General features: G+C 38.2%; 1 protein-coding gene across 10 annotated transcripts in view; it reads right to left on the bottom strand.

The window, feature by feature from the left end:
- Positions 1–16,818, bottom strand: part of STXBP5L (syntaxin binding protein 5L) — a 206,639-nt gene extending 189,821 nt beyond the window's left edge. For 3 of the 10 annotated variants that reach the window (XM_083834584.1, XM_083834587.1, XM_083834589.1), the window contains exons 1-2: positions 14,436–16,817; positions 8–105 (exon numbers count right to left, since the gene is read on the bottom strand). In XM_083834584.1, the coding sequence (XP_083690710.1) occupies positions 8–105; positions 14,436–14,627 (290 nt within the window). In that variant the 5' untranslated portion in view covers positions 14,628–16,817. Of the gene's footprint in view, positions 1–7; positions 106–14,435 lie in introns of all 10 variants that reach the window. The other 7 variants (XM_083834591.1, XM_083834585.1, XM_083834586.1 and 4 more) reach the window with 6 other exon arrangements.
- Positions 16,819–21,983: the final 5,165 nt, after the last annotated feature.

Below are 21,983 nucleotides of genomic sequence, written 5' to 3'. Positions count from 1 at the left end.
AGGATACATTCGTATTGCTCCTGTTCTCGTTCCAATTGCCAGAATTTTCTGAACTGGGTCAAAAGCTAAGGCAGTGGGTAGATAAGGAAAACCATGGCGAACCGTCTGAAAGAGAACAAATGAAAAAAGTGAATGAAATGTAATCACAAATAACAAAATAAAAGCATGTATGTTTTATTTTACATGTACAGGAAGATAATCTACATTTTGCTTTATGTTGTATTATTTGCAATACATTTCCAGAACAGTATTAAAATATATCATTATTTTGAATACTGAGGTTAATTTCACTCATGCCGATTTCTAGACATGCTCTTTACTTGGACATTTTATATGTTTTTACTGTAGCAAAGTAGATTGCAAAGCATATGCCAATGTACAACTGGTATATATTCCTTATATAGTATAGTGAAAGACAACCTCAATATGCAAGGCAGCTGTAACTGCAGATTGAAAAAAAGACATGTAATATGCTTTTAAAACACTGCAACAAACAGCCTCAGCCTCACCAAAACAGCCACAGTGGACAGAAATGGAACATGTCCAGGGGAAGAAATCCAATAAACCAATAAACTGAATGGAGTCTATGAGGCAAAAATCCTTAATATCAATTTTAAAAACAAACACAACAGAGAAGATGTTCTCAAAATGAACAACGGAACCACTCAACCTTTCTTAATTTACAATACTATGCTTTTAATTCTCATTTTTCAGAGATACCTTGGGGAATAAATGAACTAAGTGTGATGCTATGCATCCTTGAGTTTGAGACTGCCTGAAATAATATTTTAAGTTATCTTAACCTGGAAGTTATGACCAATATGACTTGCCTGATTGTTAGGAGGAAAAATCTAATGATGGAAAAGTCCAACACAAGACTAAAAATAACTTGACTAAACTATACAAATAGTACCAAACCAAACCAACAAATTTTAATGGATGTGATTCTTTACCTAAAATTGGGTACCAAATATCATATTTTTATTTCCATTTTATTTATTTATTTATTTATTAGTATATGGTTAGGATTGGAGAGGAAGTGCTTTGGACTGAATGGAATTTAATATTTTCAGATATTTTGTCTTCCTTGAGATTATCTTGTTCATGAACCATATCAGCTGAAGCATTCAGCAGTCCCTATGGAACAACTTCTACAAAAGGGATTCCTTAATTGCAGACCTGTTGAGTAAAAGGCAGATGATGATTGCTACAGCTGTATCACTCCAACTCTGTTTTCTTTCATTCCAGATGGAAACACTTGAACTGATATTCACAAGTAGTTTGGGAACAACCAAATGTATGTTTTTCAGCAAATAAACACTTCCTTAAGAGAAACCTTACTCATCTCATATCTTAATTATTGCTGATAAGGTATGTCTTTAAAAAAAATCTAATTACTAGTTTCTAGACTGCAAAAATCTAAAAGCATATGCTAGCTCAGTAAGCTGTTGAATCATAACTCATTTTATGTTAATGTAGACACTTATCAAAGATTTCCACAACTCTGTATCTGGTTTATTTTGTGCTTTGTGTGTGTGTATGTGCGCATACGCGCGTGTGTATGTATGTGTGTTTAACCTTTTCATCTTCTCAAGGGGCAGAATTACTCAGAATACATAATTTCATATTTGACACATAAGCTGTGACTAGACTTACATACTGTAAAAATGCTTTTACCTCTCACGTCACAAAACCATCAGGAATTACGAACTGTATTTTCCAGTGTCTGCTGTTTGGCCTAACTGCATTATTAATTTTCTATTACATTTTAGATGTCTGTACTCTTGCAAATAAATGCTTTTGTAGCAGAAAAAACAAACAAACAAGCAAAACAAACACCACCATATTCCACAAAGGATTATTTTTAATTATTATTATTTTTTTAAATCCTCTCTATAACAAAGTTTGAATTTGTAGCAATTCCAGTCAAAATAAGCCTTTCTGATGCTTAGCTCTCAGTGGAGCTTAGAGTTCTGCTTTTCAGATCTAGGAATGTAAAGATCAAAATCTGTAATTCTTGCTTATGCATTTACATCTTTTTTGTATTTTCAGTATTTCCGCAATCTATATACAGTCAGACTTTTCATTCAGAAATTTCATCTAGGCCCTGTTTTGACACAGATCTACTCTCTAGAGGCACAGGAATGTACATATTTTCAGAATCATACCTCAGTAAATATCCCTGAACTTAGGGATTGACTCAAAAGTGTTATTTCTATTTTGAAGCCATTTTTTCAAATTTGAGAATTTATACCTATCCCAACCTGGAAGTTCTTGTGAAAGCAAAATTCTTCCATTTGTAGTACAAAAATATTGTTGAAGTCTATTGATCCTCCAAGTAAATTACAATTTTCAAGTAAAATATTTATATTTATTACAACTCCAAACAAAGGACAAAAACAGCTTGGAAGGAGAGCCAAGCTATAATGTACACAGTTAAGATGGAAAAAGATGCCTTTACACTTGAGATTTTGGCATGAATTAGAGCAGCCTCAGAGGCAATTCTGAAGATCAAGCCTAGAAGAACAGGCATGAGCTGTAGCTCTTCAGGCTCCCAGCCTCTTCTCCTTATACTTAGTCCAACAACCCTTCTATTTCCAAGGACTGTAAGAAAAATTAACATGAGAAAATAGATTTTTCTGTTACATATTGACGGAACTCATGTGAACTGTATGTGTACGAATGAGCAACAATTCTAGCACTGCTTCTGGACTTCCTTACAGCATTTACTAATACAAATGAAGAAGAGGGGAAGGTTACAATATTAACTTGATACTAGGGTGACAAAAATGTTCCTACTTCATCTGAGCTGTGTCATGTAGGAACGATATTGACCAAAACTAGCAATGGTGAACAGAAAATGCAAAACAAAGAAGTTGGTTTGTTTTTTCTCCCCCCCCCCCCCTTTTTTTCTAAAATTAAACTATCTCAATAGCAGACAAAAACAGAAAAAGTACCGTAAAGCATCAGTCTGTGTTCTCATGAGCATAGGACCTTAGCCATCCTTAACTATCCTAAAAAAGAAGGTACCAAAATAAGGGAGAGAAAAAGCAGACAGCAGATGGAGCCAGGACTGCTTTTCTCCACATTATCCCGCTTTCTTTTATGTCTCCTTTTTTGCTATGCTGTCTCTAGAGGTAGTCTGCACTCCCTAGGACACGAAGTTTATATGCAATATTTGAAACATTTTATTTGAAACAGAACAATTACAAATGCAGCTATGATTTCAGCATAAATCCGCATTTAGTTCTGTTATGCTATTTTAAATGTGATGAAAATCACTTCAAGCAAATACTCCTACAGTGAATTGCACGTACATATCATTAAAGTAACCTTTATATAACCCTTTTACCTAGATGAATACAAGAAATTGATTATTTGGATTTGCCAATATTCTACCAATGAACATTTTAATATGTTGTACAGAACATAACAACAGTCCCATTCTGTCTAAGATATCACAATGTTTTTCAGTAGCTGAAAAATGAAAGTCTCACTAGTAGTAATACGTAGCATCCAGTGCAATTTTTCACATGGTGTATAATTTGGATTCCATTTAGCTCTTACCCTGCACTAGGAGCCAGGGCATCTAAGCATGTTCACAGGTGGTTCTAACAACTAGCTATATATTTTTTTTAAGATAAAGATGGATAGTTCTTTTGCTCTGTGTCTCTCTGCACATAAAAGCTAGAAACTGCCACATGGGAAAAACTATCTGCAAAAAGGACTCTAGAGCTACAGACTGTGAAGGCTGATTTCTACCCCTTGCAAGATGGTAAAATAAAGACTAGGATCATGGAACACATGTACAAAAATGGTCTGCAGAAGGTAGCAGAGTTTCTACAGTGGGAAGTCCTGTTTAACTAGTTTTCTGTAATTCTATGAAGCTGTCAGTATGCATGCAAATAAAAGAGATATGAATGGACATATCTGAGTTTTCCAAAAGCTTCCCAATAACATTCCACAGTAATGTTATCACAGAAACAAAGTTGCCATGGGACTGGAGAAAAGGCTTTTTTATGGACTGAAAGCTGGTTAAAGAACAGGAAACAAAGAATAGGGTTTAATGCATTTTTCCCATGAAGAACACACAGAAGTAGAGTACTCCACGGACTGGCTCTTGGATCAATATTATTCATTATCTTTAATGATCTAGAAAAGATACTGGACTAAGATCTTCAAGTTCATAGCTGATAGTAACCTCTTTCGGGTAGTCAAATGCAGTACTTACAGAAACCAGTTCCAGAAAGACCTTATCAAACTGAGTAAGTGGGCAAAAAAGCGGTAAGTTAGCTGCAGTATGGATAGATACAGCATGTAGGAAAAAATGTACCTTCACTAAGCTTACACAATGCTGAATTTAGAGCTAACATTTACAACCCAGGAAAGTGACTTTGTGGGTGCAGTTGGCATTCCTCTGAAGTCTTCGGTTTAATATGTAGCAGCAATCCAAAACGCTGAATAATGTTGAAGAATAGTACAGAGAATAGCATGAAGGGCATCATTTTGCTTCTAGATGAAACCTTTGTGAGGCCTTATCTTGAGTATTGTACACACCTCTGGTCTTCACACCTGAAGAATCAGTGGTGTCAGAAGTGAAACATGTAAGGCAGCTAATGCTCAAGGTGACGGAGGCAAGCCCTACCAGGAGCAGCTCCAAATGCTGGGACTTCAGTTTGGAGGGGAGAAGGATGTGGGAGGATATGACTGAGATTTACTGAACTGAGAGGGTGGGTAAGCTGAAAGTGGACCTGTTATTCAGCAAATCCACAGAGCCACACAAGTGAAAGATTAGTTTAAAACAGAAAAAGAAAATACTTCCTTACACAACAGGTAATGAACTCCTGAAACTTGTCACCACAGGAGGTTGTGAAGGCAGATAATAATATCAGATGGTTCAAAAATGCATTATTTGGTCCCAAAACAGTAAATCCAAATGCATCTTTCAGACAATTATTTAAAACAAACAAAACAAATAACTAAAATGAAAAATAAATCTTACAATCTTCACTGAAGTTGCTCTTTTCATTACAAAATCATCTGCAGAAACCTCAGAAATATGATTTTCCACTGCCATTTTCAGTTCTGCAAACTGGATGTTAAACACTATCAAATCAGAATGGTCCTATTCGTGTAGGATTCATATAGATACAAACAGTCAATTTAAGAGGAAAATAAGGCCTTCTGAATTTCAAAAAGTATTATCCTCATGACTGTTTGCCGAAATATAGTGTAGTACGTCAAAAATGAAAAGTGAATATAATTCAGACAGAAAAATCCACAACTAAATGACATGACATAGATCCCCATACTACATTATTCCCAGTTCACAGCATAGGTGAGGTTGGAAGGGAATTCTGGAGATGGTTTAGTGTGCCCTTCTCCTTCCCCCCCCCCCCCCCCCCCCCCCCCCCAAAGCAGAGTGGCTGCATTTTAGTCGTTTGCTCTATTTAAATGAATGTTCTGTGGCAAAACTGCACTGTCTAGCCACATCTAGCACTGCACTGACTTACAGCATAGAAAGGGTAACTCTGGAATATAATCATCCCAAGGTAGGTATTATCCTCTTTGGAGAAATCCTAATTTCAAGCGAAAACATTTGGTGCAAAATGATCTCATCCCTTCCCTTCTCATTCTTTCTAAAAGGGCTCTCAATTTTAAAAATTGCAAGAGAAAAATGCAAAAAGGAAGGAGAATGGAAAATGTAGTGAAGAATTGCATCCCCTTTTCAGTAAATATGCTATAAGAGGCTTTCTACTCTTGCTAGTGAAACTATTGAGAAGATATAGGACATCAGACCTTTACAGAAGAACCTTCTATCAGCTGTAGTGTATCATATGTAATATAAATGCCACAAACTTTAATAAAACTAAATTTGCCTTTTCCTTTAATGTAAAATAACTTAGAAAAATATCCACAGATTTCTAAGCTCAATTTGGCCTGCCTGCTTATGTGAGACTAGCAATTCTTTACAAGCATTTACCACATTGCTTACTATTTATTATTAATTCATAATTAATCTTCTCCTACCTTCTTGCTGTATGCATATTGTATGTTGTATGTTGAATATAGAATTTAATCTGGAGATACTGGCCAGCATCTCATCTCATGTAAGGTAAAGACACATTCCGAATGGAATGTAAATATTTTGTGGCAACTTTTTGCCCTCTCAGTGAAATTCAGCAGTGAAATCCAGCAAATCTTGCAGTTGACTATTCCCTCCTGTATTGGCCACAACGGTACCAAGGGCATAGCTCACAGACACAAATGAATACACAATAGCCAAAGATCACAAGAATCAGATCTCCGTTTACATAATCACAGTTTTCTTGCCTTTGCCTCACTCAGTGAGCAATTAAAAATATATGTAGGGAGAAACAATGAATGAACCAGGGTTCTTTGGACCTGCTACAATTAACTTTTATCCACAGCTACGATGGAATGGATCTGTAATAAAACTGATGGTGGGCAGGTGTAACTGAAAACACATACACACTCTTAAAGGATACAATAGGTGGAATGGGTTGTACAAGGCAGAGGTTCAGAGTTCACAATTTATGACTTTTTGTGATGTCCAGTGGATAATACAGAAACTTACTCACAGAAACTGTGGCAAAGAACATACACAGAACAGCATCCATCCATCCCATGCTTTGTGTACTGTTTAGACCAAATGTGATGGATGATAGGAACAATATATAAGCAGACATTTCAAGAAAATAAGATGCAATAAAGACTAGACTGCCACACATACAGACATACGTAATATGTCTACAATAGCTGAATAAGGGATGTGACTTCTGACTGTTTGACTTCACAACATTAGCATTCTTACATAGGAGATGTTTTTATGAAATACAGGTAACAATGTTTAACTGCTTAGATTTAAATTCTGCAAGAAGGCATGCTACCATATACACTTATATCTGCACAATATCCCACTAAATTCAGTTGGGCTACTTTTGAGTACAAGCATTCCTTAATTCAAATCCCTAAATATTAAGGGTCATTTTTTACTTTTTTTCCCAATACTGTATACAATATATATTATTGCAATGGAACCATAAAAGTGCACCTCTTCAGACTTTGACCCTAGCTACAGGCAACAGATTGTCTCTACTGTTTTTTACTATTCATGGTCTTTGCAGGTGAACTGTTAGAAATGGACACAGCACTGTACAAAGATAACATCTTATTATATTTGAGCATGTTTACCAGCCATCTGTACCTAACAATATCACTTTCTCTTCTTTCCACAGATGCACATTACTTACACTTCTAATTGCACAGTCCTCTAACTTCCTCCTATCGTGATTCTAACATACGTTGTGACAAATTAATATATCCATATAAACTGCTTTTATAAACACAGTTTCTTAGTATAGCCAATAAACCAGTGCGTTCACATAGCTTTGGGTACATTTGTTCACCTCCCTACTGCTTCCTTTTCTGTTTATAAAGTGAACATACTAACTTTCCACAATGAGAAGCATAAATGGAAGATTTTCATACAGACCTCAAAAAATGATTTGGGCATATGCCATTCACCAGGGAGAATCAGATGTCTTCAGAATAGGAGTCAGATATGAATGGAGAGTCATCTAAAATAACCAACTAAAAATGGGGTCTATCTGAGATTTAGTCTGCCTGCACTGAGGACATTGCTTATATATCCAATGCTTTACAAGACATCTTTACGATTAGAACACTCCCTGAGATACAAGCAATCCAGACTGAATTTCTTCCACCCTCCTAGAAGAGTCACCATTGCTTTTCCCAATACAGCAGTGAGAAACTTTCTCAGTTGTAGCTGTAGTCTCACTATATACAGTGTGTCTGATTCCCTCTATCAGGGGTGAAAGTTAAGGGGATAAAAATGATGGGGCACAAAGGAGTGGCAACAAGAGAAAACCTGGGTATGGGGATTAACTTTGTGAGAAAAAACCCAAATCCCACGTATAAGCTCAGTACAGTTATCACAGGATGAGAAAGAGCATTACCACACCCAACTGCAGGGGGACAGGTCTGTGGTTTGTGAATGTGAAGGCTTTGTTTGCCTCGGTATGTCTCATGGGTTTTGACCATTTACAAGGTGTCTGAGGATTCCCATCACCAGGTCAAGAAAGGAAAACAAGAAGTTCTGTCATGATGATCAAGAGCCTGTGAAAAATTGACCCCTGAACACAGAGATTTCCAAGCTGCCCTTAATAAATACTTTCACTGAGGAGGAACATTCTCTCTTTCTTTTGAGGAAAAAGTGCATGCTGAATTTCAATTCTTTATCCAAGTGTTCCATGTTTGATATTGAGGAATCCTTGTATAAAAAACAATGCTTGAAATGGCACACCAAATTACAGTAAAAGAATATTTCTAAAAATGCAAAGTCAACCTTAGAATGCAGAAAAAAATAGAACATCCACAAACTAAAATAATCTCTGCAACACGTGCAACATGATTTTTCCCCCGCTTACAGGGATTAATTAAATTATATTTTTCTGTTATAGAACTCTTACCACACTCCATGCATAGTACAACCTGGGCTGTCCTACGGACAAACCAAAGTTACACAATACGAGACATGAATTAAGCCTTCTACGTGTGGCCATTAATGTTTCCATTTTGTCATTGACCAATTTGTGGTTATGGAGGTTGATGACATTCACACATTTTAGGTACAATTCAGAGGTCCAGTCTGAAGCCAGAATTTCATCCACAGTCATCTGAGACATGAAGAAAATTCAGAGCCATTCTAACTATATAATGTGGACATATAAGTTTTCAGTGTGAATAACTAGCCTAAAAGCAAGTCTGTAGATGTGCAAGATACTTGCAACAGAATGTGAAAACAATGAGAGGCATAACTGGAAGACGTAATTGGCATAAAAGTGTACGCTAAAAATGTAGATTTAAAGCAGGTCAAGCTGGACACTCAAAAGAGTGGAGACTAGACAATCCACATTGTGGATCTTCTGTGTCTCGATTCCTCATCTATACTGCAGAAATAATGATACCTTCATCTCAGAGAAATATTGTGAAGATCAATTCATTAATGTTTATAACACTTTCAAAACTACTGCGATGAGCACTTCTGCTGAGAAAGCCCATGGGTAACTTAATATATGGGTAAGCTCTGAGTTCTAAGAATGCAAAGAAACACTGAAGTGCTTTCTATTCAGCAAACACCATGTTCTGCTAAATAAGACCTACAGAAGAAATGTGGGATCATGTAATTAAAAGCTGTATTTGCAAGCAAACATAAGAAAATTGGAATTTTAAAGTGGTTTGTTTTGCAACCTTAAAATTTGTAAAACAGTTTTGAAGTTGTAATTGCATGTGTTGGCCTTGAAAGGTCTGTATTAATACATTTAGGATTCGTATTTGATTAACAGTCAGTTATAGTAATTCAAGAAAATAGGTATTTTATTTGAATGAAACAAGAGTGTCCAGTTGTACTACTACAGATAGCTTATATCTTCAAATTTCTTAAAAAAGAAGCTTTTAATGTGCTATACTCTTTATCCCTGATGAACCCTGTTTCAAATTGATACAAACATTTAAAAAGGAAAATACATGACGCTCATCACACATCATAAATACCACTGTCATCTAATTACAGAAGTGTCATTTATGAATCTGTAGTTTTGGATACGAGTAAGGTTTAATACTTAACTTAAAATGGGTTTTCTCTGAAATGTAAATCTTCACACAGATTTCTTTTTAGCCCTGAGTGACCTTCCTAATGATGCAACACAGAAAAAACCAAAAACTCTAGCTAACTAAAACATTATGGGCAGTTTATAACAAAGATTTTTTTTATTCTTCATAACCTAACATAGAATTCTGTGTTACTGCACAATTGTTCTTAAACTGCCATTTGGAAACCCATCCAAATGAATTTTATTACTACTGAAATGCATCTTCATGTTGCGCATACTTTAAAGTAGCTGTTTGACTGCTATCGGAGGGGCTAAACGTTCATCTTCATAGGTTATCAAAATAAAGTATTACTGTCTCTGAAACCTGGGAACTAAAATTTAAGACCACCTTATAGGAAATCCAGATAATTAAGGTATGTAAATTGGCACTATAAACTGAAGTACCTACATCAAAATGTTTTTACATAATGTCACTCCATGAAAGAGGAGTTCAGCCAAAAGCAGAACAACTTCTATTATAGCCATGATCCCAAAGGAGAGAAATGCTAGCAGTAAACATAAAAGGGGAAGTAGTCTTTGAAATATGCCTGCTGATTGGATGCATCTTGAGGGCCTGTTTTTGTTAAAGATAAATTGGAATAGAAAGCCACAATTGTATCAGCCAAGGACAGCCATTCAAGTTTCAACGAAATTTTAAAACTATTCTGGCCTCTGTGGGTTTTTGCATAAAGATTGGGTGATGTGCGTACTGAAACTATGACTATGCTATCAATATGAATAACACAGCAAAGTTCAAAGGGATGTCAAGCAAGTCTACCCAGTGATAACACGTTAAGACCACTTTTGGAGAGAAGACAAATTGCATGCTTTAGGTTTAAAGGTAGCCACAAAAACGTCGGAGTCTGTGGAATAATTCAGTGAGAAGTTTACTTCAGGGGTTCTTAAATCTTTTATAGGGTATCTGGCTGCTGCGTACAGTTAGAGAAAACATACTGGCCTAGACTAACTGTAGGTCTAGTAAAGTGCAACTCTTACTATGCTCCTAACAGTGGTCTTGATTTCAAACATTCTTTTCATAAAGTTAACCTCTTGCTCTACGAATTCAACCCTACAATTGTTCTTCAAGAAGAGCTCAAGCAGTTCGCTATGGGAGATTTATTTTAACGAAGAATATACACTATATTTTCAAAAAATGTACATCTTCATTTTTATTCAGTTTTCCCCAGACTGCAGTATCCCCCAACAAACACTCTTCCGCAGAAGTAAGAAAATCAGCATTTTCTCCATTTACATTCTTTCTGCTCAAAGTTCTACTCAAATGATTTACAACATCCTAAATGTTATCTTCACAATTCCTATAATAATATGAGATCTCTACCCACTGCTGTATTTTAATTTCTACACACTATGACCAAACACAGGCTGGCCCAGAAAATCCTTAATAAAAGAGTAAAGTAGGTCTACCCCCATTATGATTATTACAAACTTTACTAACATATTCTACTGGATTGTACCTAGTTTTGGACATGACACTCCTATCTCACACGTTCAATTCAATTAATTTGAACAATAATCAATATCTTTATGATATCCGTGTGGATACCCCAATCTCAAGAGCAGCCCTAGATAAATAATGACATGTACTTCAGCTTCCAGTTGTCATAAAATACAGTTCTGACAAAATTTCACCTTACGTGAATACTTTAAAAAGGATGACACCGGTTCATTAATACAGCTACCAACACATAAATTTATGATGCTTAAAAAAGGCTGCAGTAATTTCATATGTAATAGTTTTGAGAATATTTCATTTATAGTCTTTCAATACAGAAGACTACATCAATGATTCAAATATAAATGGCCAAAGTAACTCATTGTGAACATCTCACTATAAAATGAAATATTCAGTATACTTCTATTAAGTTCTAATTTTATCTTGAAAAGACACCATGGTAATAAGCATACCAAAAATGTCAAAAATTAGACACATCTTTCAAGTGTGTTACTAACAATACCAGGTATGTTACCAATAAAACTTGCTGTTTTCTGCTAGACGAACAGATCTGTATGTTTAGTAAAGAAGACGTCTCACAAACTTAAAAAAAGGCAATTTATTTAAGTAAAGAATGTAGGGTAAGGCCCTCTAATTCTTACATATGAGTCAGCTTTTACGTTTCATATCTAAATGAAGATTTAATAACCAGCAATGAAGGAAAAAATGGTTTGGGGTGTTACTCACACTATGAGCCTATCTGACATGATCCTGCAGATCATAACAAACCAAAACTGCTGTTAGCTTTACTCAGTTCTGTGTGCAGCAGATCACAGACCATGGATCCTTAAATTGCAGCCTGAACTACTTACGTAACTTCACATGAAAAAAAAAACCAACTCAGAAGTTCTATGAATAAAGCTTGGGGAAGGCAAAGCTTTGTTTGTATGTATTTTTCATTTAATTCAAATTGACTGAGGTACAAATTATGGCTCAGATCCTCCACCCTGCGCCTGCGTAGAGTCCCACTGCCTTTGGTCCACTTGCATAGGGCATAATGCAGGACTGGGGCCTGTGGGCTTTTGTTGGTTCACTCAGAGCTGCTTGTAATGGCACGAAACAGCAATATAGCTCATTAAGTAGAGCCTGTTGAATAAGCACACTGCGGTATGTTATGAACACATAATCATGGAATATTTGGGGAAGTTTGCTTTTAGTACACTTCTGTGCCTTGCAAATAGGAAGCCGGTGTTTTGTATACCATAGAGTGGACTTCTGCAGTACCGTGCATTCATAAGCAAGTGCTGCTGCAACCAAAAGCTCTCCTATCCAAATATTTACTTTGTGAAGAACATTTCAACCAGACGTCTGAGTCTTCTAATTGAAAAAGAAAGGCAAGTATTTCCTACTTATATCTTCTAAAAATAATGTATTCCTATACACCTATGTTTCTAAGTAGGTCTCTTGGAACCTAACACAACTGTTTTCAAGTAATATCAAGCCAAAGACAGGAAATACAGAGATAAGGCAGAGAATTAACTGCTTTTGTTTCTGAATCGTATGTTGTCTATTTTGGCAAATATACCACGCAACATAAAAATATATCATACAAAATATAGATCTTTGGCACTATGAAACAAAGAACTGTGTTCACTGTACCATTACTCAGAATTCTTAAAATGCCAGACCTTCTAAAGATATTTTAATGTATCTTGATTATTTGCATTATCTTTTTCTGAAGTGAAAAAAATGGGAAATCACTGTTCTGAATATCTGGAATTTCATAAAATGCTGTATTACTGTGTACATAAACAAAGGGAGTCAAATTCAACCCTGGTGCAAACAGATATGATTGCAATGGACTGATCACTGGGACTGTTAAACTACAGATTCATTGGACTCAAAAGGCCTGAACCTGCATTGGGTCAGAGTGGCAAAGAACCAAAAACCTCTAAATATGACAACGATGTGTAACCTCTTCTAAAGGTCTCTGACACTTTAAATCATGGGGGCTTATCCTTCTTCACATAAACCCTCTAAGAGTTTTGACACTAGCTGTATTTGAAAACAGAACTGAGTTAAAATCATGACATCTGCAATTATGAAAGCTGTGTTTCACTGGGACAGATCTGCACACAAACTGTTTTACAGGCTTCTCTTGCTTGTGTGTATTTATTCCTCCTTCCCCAAACACAAAAAGAAATGAGAATGTGCTGGAGTTGACTATAACCCAGATTTCAAATCAGTTGGTGTCTGACTAATGAAAGGATTCACCTGCTTAATAGGTGAAGTTCATTTACTTGTAATGATGTAAATTGCATTAGTTAAAAAATCTGCTTTTGAAGCCAACAGAACTTCTAGCAAACTCAACAGAATTAATGTCAAAGTTAAAGATAACAGCGAGGGACTAGAGAATAAAAATACGACCTCTCTTTTATAATCTTCATTACAAAAGTATGATTTAGTATTCCAGGGTTGGTCAAAAATACCAAGTAGCTTGTACTGTTTTTACTTGTGCACTTAAAAATTATGCTGAAAGCTTTGTTGCAGAAAGCAGTCACAAAACATAAAAACCACAGAGATATCTTCAGCTTGCTATTCAAAGAAATTTTCTACTGAAGAACCTAACCAATATGTAAAAGCCAATGCTAAACAAATTTAGAAACTTTTAATATTTATGCTGTTCCACTGAGTTTACTGTCATATAATCACAGTACTGATTCAGTACTGATGCTAAAAAAAAAACACATCCTAAATCTACATCCAATCTCTCACACATAATTAATATGCTATGTTCAGCAATAACTGCACTGTCTTTTTATTTCTAGCTCGTGCCTTTTTGTTAAAAAAAAAAAAAGGAGAGAAGGAAAAGGAGAGAGGATGGTAACAGAGAGGAGGGGGGTAGATACACACTATTTTGAATTTCTGATGACTTGTAAACATTATTTGTACTAGCACCAATTGATTTGCTTTTCTGTCCACAATCTTGCTACTAGTTTGGAGCCCAAGAGTGAACTCCGGATTGGCCCCTGAATGCTGAAATCAAGATTTTATGAATTTACTGGCTACCCCAACTCTACAGCAGTAAGAAAAAAAACAAAACAAAACCACAAACAAACAAAACACGAGAGCTGTCTTCTCATTTCCAAAGTCCTTATACAACCACTGCAGTTCTCGAGTAAAAAGGCTTATTGGCATCACATTGCTGCCCCCCTCAAAAAAAACACGCACGCAGAGTAGCTTTTGTTGTTGCGGTAGTAAAAATGAATAGATATTATAGCCCTTACCTTACAGATTTGGAAATAATCTGAAGTTAGCGTCTCCTGGACCTCATCTCTGGGGGTCCCCGCAGCCCCTGCAGTCCCCGCCGGGTGCACGGAGCCGCCGCCAGCCCCGCTTCCACCGCCACCGCCGCCGCTTCCACCGGGCGAGGAGGCGGTCAGACCATCCAAAACTTTGCGGAAATTAAATTTCTTCATTTCGGAAAGATCTGTTAGGAAGATTTGCGGGGCGTGGGGGAGAAAGGCTGCGCCGTAACACGTTCGGCTACATGTAGCGCGAGAGGGAAAGTCTGTAGCGGTCCTCTGAGTGAGGCAGCACTTTAGTGACAACCGGGTATTAGGTATAATTGACTGAAAAATACGAAGGCTTCATTCTGTCGGACGTACGAGCTGCTTGGGCAGGTCCCTTCAGAAATAATAATAGTAATAATTAAAAAAAAAAAAAATCCTCAAGCAGCAGAGCTAAGGTTGATGCTCAGAGACGGAGGGGCGATGGAGCAACCGCCACCCGCCTCGCTCCCCAAGCCCCCATCTAGCAGCGGGTTAAAAACGGGAAGCGAAGGCGAAATTCGAAATTCAAAAAAAAAAATAAAAAATAAAAATTCACAAAAAATTCAGCCTGCCTCTGCCGGAGCAGGCTCCATCCCTCTCCCTCTTCCCGCGGCCGAAGGTTTGTTTGCCCTGCGGGGCTGGGCTATTCAGCGCCAGAGGAGCCGACTTCCACGGTTCTTCCCCCTCCTTCGCCCCGCCACCGCCCTCCTGCGGCAGCCGCCGGCCCTGAGGCGACCGCTGCTAACGGCCGCTGCTAACGGCCGCGGCGCGAGCGCGGGGCGGGAGTGGGAGCACGAGCCCGGGGCGGCGGCGGGCGGCGGGCACGGCCCCGCTGCTAACGGCCGCTCTCCGAGGTGCTGAAAGCCCCGCCCCCAGCCCGGGCAGGGCGGGGCGAAGCCTGGGTGATTGACGGCGGGGGGACGGTGATTGACAGCTCCCAGCGCCACGCTGGGGAGGGACGGGGTGTGCTCATTGGCTCGGCTGTCGGTGGGCTGGGAGAAAGAACCAATGGGCGCAGCGCCAGGAGAGATGAGCACGCGCTCCCGCCAATGGGAAAAGCCGCGCCGCCGATTTCCCTCCCCCTTCGCCTTCCCCTCACGACGCCCCGCCCCAATGCGGTGCGAGCGGCGGTTGTTGGCGGTTGGCGGTTGGTCGTTGGCGCTGTGGCAGCCACGGGCGGGCCGCGCAGGGGCCGCTCTGAGGGCACGGAGCCCCGCGGCGGCGGCGGCGAGTTGCTGCCTCGCCTCGGGCAGCGAGCCCAGGGGAGTGCCGTGAGAGACAGCCCACGTCGGGGGGACGTGCCCACCTGATCCCCGTCACCTCACAGAGCTGGAGGTGGTTGCTGAGCTCCCCGCACCACACACACCACCCCACAACACCCCTTCTTTTCTTTTATTCCCCCTAGCGCTGTGTGGAACGTCGAGCAGACGCAAAATGTGACAGAAAAGAACGGTCTTCTGCCGTTGCCACCATTAACGGCTGCTGCGATGCCGTCACAACCACGGGGAACACCGTGGTGAAACAACCCACCTTCACCATTTGGTCATCCAAGGCCTGCCCCAAGCTCGTGCAGGTGGCGTAGGGTGGCATCTCCAATCTCGAATGTGGCTAGAGAAACATTACACTGTACACAAGACTCTATAAAAAGTTTATTCAGGTCAGAAACGAGCAAGGTAGCTATTAACAGTGACTCATGACGTGGTGCTGTCAACGTGGTTGGAAGCTCAGAACTGACTAAAACAGTGAAAGGAACAAACTTACTCTGTGTGGTACTAAATATGTAGCATCTCTTTTTGTATAATAAAACCACAGAAATGATTCACATTGGTCACATTTTGCAGCTTCATCAGGCGTGCTTTATATCATTTTTGGTACTCACTATAGTGCCTAATCTTATTTTTTGGTAAATCCTACATTTCTGTGAAACAAGGTAATATTTATTTCAGTTTCATACATTGAGCTCCATGTGTTTATTTTTCAGCTCATCTGTTTGTGTTCCAAAAGATTTTAGTACTCCCCATCTGAACAATAAAAAGATTCCAGTGAAGTTCAAGGAATAAAGCTTGACTCACGTCCTGTTGAAAAATGAAGGATACATTGCTGATGAAACTGGAAAGGCTTCTGTAGCCAGAAAAAGGAGCAGGATTTGTTATGGGAAACAAGATATGTAAGGGCTATGGCTAGGAGACAGAATGAAAAAGAGGATGGCACTGAGTAAGCAAATCTGTAAAGATGTAAGTGAAGGGTTTTGGAGAATAAGGAAAAGTCAAAACTCAACTGAGGCTATTTGAAGAATGCCATGTCCTAATGCCACGTCCCGCTGATCTGTGCTCACTACAGGCAAAGCATGTGAGGAAAAAAAGTAAAAAAGAAAAAAAAATAACAAAAAACCCCGAAAGATAAGAACATGAATTGTAAATGTGAAAGGGAAAGATAAGGTTAAAAATGAGATAACTAGGATGAAGAAAATGTCATGGACAGATTTGCAAAAAAGAGAATAGACCGAGAGTCAGGGATGCTAGAGGGAGAAAAGCAGATAAGATAATTAGTTCTAAGTGAAGAAAAGTGAAGATTGAAATTAGAAGAATGATTAAATGCATTTGGAAATAGAATAGGATATGTACATTTTTGGAATATTAACATCTGCCTTTCAGATTATCAGTACTAAGATCTGGGTATTGATGATTATGTATCACCTCAGAGTATACAAAAGGGTTTGTAACCTCACACTGCTGATTTGCAGTTAAAAAATAAACTTGTAGAAAAAAAAATGATGCTGCCATAGCATAACATTGTGCAGGTCTGTTTTAAAACACTAGGTAAAATACTTCACTTCAGTTGTGCATACAAGGCATGTAGGTACCTTTTGAAAACTTTTCTCTAAGCTGTGTGCAAATCCAGAAGTGGGCATGAACTTCTGCAAAAGGCTAGTTGGGGGTGAGGCAAAGGGAGACAGGACAGTGCTGGGCATACAGAAACTGTAACTGTGATGATGTGCACAGAAAGTAGTCCCACTGAATGACCTAGCTGGTGAGGAGTTCTGGTGTTTAAAAAACAAAACAAAACAAAACAAAACAAAACAAAACAAAACAAAACAAAACAAAACGAAACGAAACGAAACAAAATAAAATAAATAAAATAAAATAAAATAAATAAAATAAAATAAAATAAAATAAAATTAAAATAAAATAAAATAAAAACAACAACAGCAAAAAACAACACTAATTTATTTTTGACACAGAAAAAAAACCACATTTTCTTTAGCTGGGAAAAAAGCAGTCGTCTGGTGAGGCATTCAGTCAGTGTTTTGCACTGAGTTGGTATTGAGGATGTTCAATAGGACACTTCTGAGGCTGGGCAGTTTTGACACCAAGAGTATTAATAATAGGTTTGTAAAATGATGAAAATGTGGAGAGATTTTAGATATTAAATAGACATAACAACTGAAATAAGATATCCCAGTGCACTGTGGGATGTATCTATCTGAATCTATTTTAGATAATACAGGGAGAGAGTCTATTCTTCAGTGTTTTCTTCTGGATAATTTCTTTTATCAGTCATCTTGTTCTGCAAGGTCAAAGAGAAACCAAGTGTTAGAAGTGTAACAGTTTGCTAGCAAGATCGTGCTGAGGAATACAGCATCTTTAACAGTCTATGTTATTAAAATTAGTTTGAACTCTTAATTTTGATTTCTGCTTAGGTAACCCTGTGACTAGATTTTATTAATGCAGTAACATTAATAAAATTGCTAGGAACCAAACCTAGCAAAGGAGACTAATATTATTTCAGCTTTATCTAATATTAGTCTGATTTAAGAGCTGACAAACAAAAAGGAGAATCAGGCGTGATGTGCTGAGATCGGCCGACCAGAATGTGATAGTAGCAGAGATTGTGTACGTTTTGGAAAGGACTGACCTTTAATGTTTTGGTTGAAGTTCTCTTTGGGGTATTTTTGCTTACCTTTTGTTGTCTCTTTTTGTTTGTTTGTTTTGTTTTGTTTTGTTTTTTATAGTAAATTCTTTCAGCCAATGGGGTAGAACTTCCTGAGTTTGTTAAGTGCAAACATATTTTAATCTCTGGTTTTCATTTTTGCTAATTTAAATAAAAACACGGTGCAGAGGTGGGCAGTAAGGCTTGTTTGCCTTTTAAAGATCCTCCATAGGTGGTTTCTAGTTTCAATTTGCACTTTTTAATGATTCCTACTGCTCTCTTTTTTAATACATTAATTAGTAGTTAAAATCTATGAGCCATCAGAGATACCTTTGTTTTCCCACCAGCAGCTGACTAGAGCACAGCCTTGCAGCTATATCCTACAAGAGAACCTTCACGCTTGTGCATAAATGAAGAGAAGGGATGAAGTCAAGTACCAGAAACCCATTTATGCCAATGCAGGCAAAACGGTGACTTTCCATAACTGCCCGTTGCTCTTCAGACTTTGGGACACTTGCCAATATCACCCATGTTTCTGTGTAATTCCAGACACTAGAAGAGAACATTGCATGGCAGCAAGCACAGTGTTCCTGCCTGCAGAACCCCACTAAAAATATCCCCAGTCAGCACTGAGTATCTGGTTAGAACAGCTTGCTGAACTCTATCAATTAGCTAGATCTTAATCTATTTAATGTGTTTTATTAAGGCTATATAATGCTAATGTTTTAATCAAAATGTCAAGCAGTACTAAATCAAATTCATTAGGAAAGTCCAAGTATATCACATCTGTGTGGTTACCTTGATCAAACAAACCTGTAATCTCATCAGAAAGTGAAGTCAGGCCTGCTTGTCAAGATTTGTTTCCATAAAGCCATGTGGACTTGCTTTCATTATATTCCTACCCTTTAACTCCTTATTGATTGAATCACACATAGCACGACTGCTTTCGTTCGCATAACGTCACTTCTTTGTCTGGGATTACTGAAGATGCTGTACTCAGGTCTATTATTACCCATGTCATTCCATTGTCTTGGAATAACTTGAGGTTTCCTTTGGCCCTTCAGATTTGTAGCTGCACAGAAAGCTCTTAAAAAAATTAGCATTAGAAGGCTGGAAACCTACAATTTTAGGATCTTTGGATGCTTAGGGGCAATAGACACTGCTACTTGAAAAACAGTAGTGCCATTTCATAGGTGTCAATGGGTAGGAAAATTATTCATCTTCCTCATGTAATATTAATACATTATACCCCCACCTTTTTTTTTTTTTTTAAATTATTTTTCCCCACAAGTACAGGATAGAAGTATTTAGCATAAAAATTAGATCTCTTATTCAGACTCAGAGACCAGTGTTCTTACTGAAGAAGCTGTGAGAAGATAAGATGTGTGTCCGCAAAATGGAGGATATCATTTTGTAACAAGAACTCCATTTGGTGCACTGGGCCAAGTGCAGGTGTAAATCAGCCTGTTGATAGAGTTATGTGTTATGGCTTGAGCTGATCCTTTCTCATCGCTGTTGAAAGGGGGGGTTCTGCATCCACTCGAACCCTTGTTTTTTTTATCCTTTCAGCAATAAATTAATTTGTTAGGAAAGTCAATAATTTTCTTTTGGGTTAATGAGCTGGATTAGCTCTGTGCAGGGTTGGAGAAGCAATAAAGCTGGTGCAAAGAAAGGCAGAGCTATAGGCCTGTGCAGAAAGGTGGGGATAGTCTCCCTTTGGTTAAACCTAGTTCAGCTCAGGTGTAGAATATAACTTCATTGTCATTGTGGCCTGTTGAGTTATATTCCAGATGTATTCCCTACCCAGGAAGGGCTGCATATCTCAATGAAGAATTATCACAAGCTGTCTAAATAGCAGGCCTACAATTCTGAGTAGTTGTTATGTACTGGCCTATTGCAGTACAGCAATGTATTTCTTGCAGAGGGTTCTCCAAAGATTAAATAGTGGGACTTGATGTAGACTTGGTTGCTCTGGATGCAAGGGTCCTTTCCTAACAGACTATGGAGTACAGGCTGTGACAGAAGCCACAGAAAAGATGAAAGTCTCAGTGATTATTTGCACCACAGTTATCTGCTGTATCTTTGCTATAGCAAAGACATAAAACACTAGTGTGTCTAGCTGATATAGCTTCATTTCTAATCATGACAATGTGGGGCCTTGCCTGGGGCACAAAACCTGCCTAAGAGCATGCGTAAATACAAGGGTAGTTGGTATATGCCACATACCATGTGGACACAGACTACCAATTTAGCATAAGGGTGTACAACTATGCTACCACTGCACTGATGGCAGTGCAGGGATGCTTTGACTCTCCTTTACTGGTTAATCACTGATGATGGTAGAGGTTACAGAAATTTCTTTGATCCGTGAGTATCTGTGGTAAGACTGAGGAGGCTTGGTCTCATAACGAGGTTCTGTTTTTCAACCTGAGACCCGAGGTCTGAGGTCTTGTTGTTTAGTTGCTAGACAAGAAACCACTATACAGGACTGTTTATCCCATTCTGTCTTCCTACTTTAGCCTCAGATTTATTAGCCTTTATTACAGTTCTCAGGCTAATTTTTTGGTATTCCCTCTGCAGCCAGCTTGCCTTGTACACCGTGCAGTTTTCTAGTCCTTCTTATACCCTTTTCTTAATGCTTCGTTGTACAGATCAGTAGCTGTCACATAGCTTAGCTATGTCTTTTCCCTCTTGCCCCATCAGTAATGACTAGCCAAAACTGTCTGTCTTTCCCAGGCCCTGCTGTGAGCCAGGATATTTGGACCTCTAACGGCCCAGGTTTGCAATCCTGCCTGCGTACCTGATGAGGGTTGAAGCTGTTGGACTTCCAATGTATCTAAAGGTGCAATGGTTCATTAAAATATTTTTAGTGACTGGCACAGACTGTCAGAAAGCAAAGTTGTTATCTTCCTACCCTAAGGGTTTAATTTCCGCCAAACATATGTCTGACTTTTGATCAGTATGTACCTTTTCTGAAATTTTTGCAAAATATTTTCATTGATGCTTTTTCCCTTCTGAACATTCTCATCTTCCTTAGTAGCTGCAAAACAGCAGCAACTGATGCCTTTTCAAAGTCAGTTGTTATTAGTTCTCAGAATAGCTTTCAAAAAAAAAAAAAAGACAGCTACAAAAAATATGAAAATAGGAAGACAGGCTGGGGTCCTTGACTAAATGCCTAACAAGCCAGGTAATATGTAGCCAGATCACCAAACTCACCAATCACTCTCCCAAATGCATTATCAAGAGATCAGAGATTCCCAAGTCATCAAGGATAAGCTTTCAAATAAGGAATATTAATTGAGCGTGTTAGATAATCTACTGCATTTAAATCCCTTGAGAGAACAAGATCCTTTATTAAAGCAGAATCAGTAAGAGATTTAGCAAATCGGGAAGACTGTAATTCACACTGAGTATTCTTTTTGTTGTCAGCTTAGCTACAAGTTTGACGTTTTATGCCTTTTTCTGTTATTGCTCCGAGTTTTTCTGCAAATTATCAGTGGCATTTGAAGTGACAGGTAATGTATTCCAAATTGTTAGTTCATTTTACTAGGTTCTGCACTAACAAAGGTCTCA

The sequence above is a fragment of the Anser anser genome (assembly GCF_964211835.1).
Source record: "Anser anser genome assembly, chromosome: 1".
Taxonomy (NCBI): Eukaryota; Metazoa; Chordata; class Aves; order Anseriformes; family Anatidae; genus Anser; species Anser anser.
Note: the sequence above shows the minus strand (reverse complement) of the source record. Positions and strands in the feature narration are given on the sequence as shown.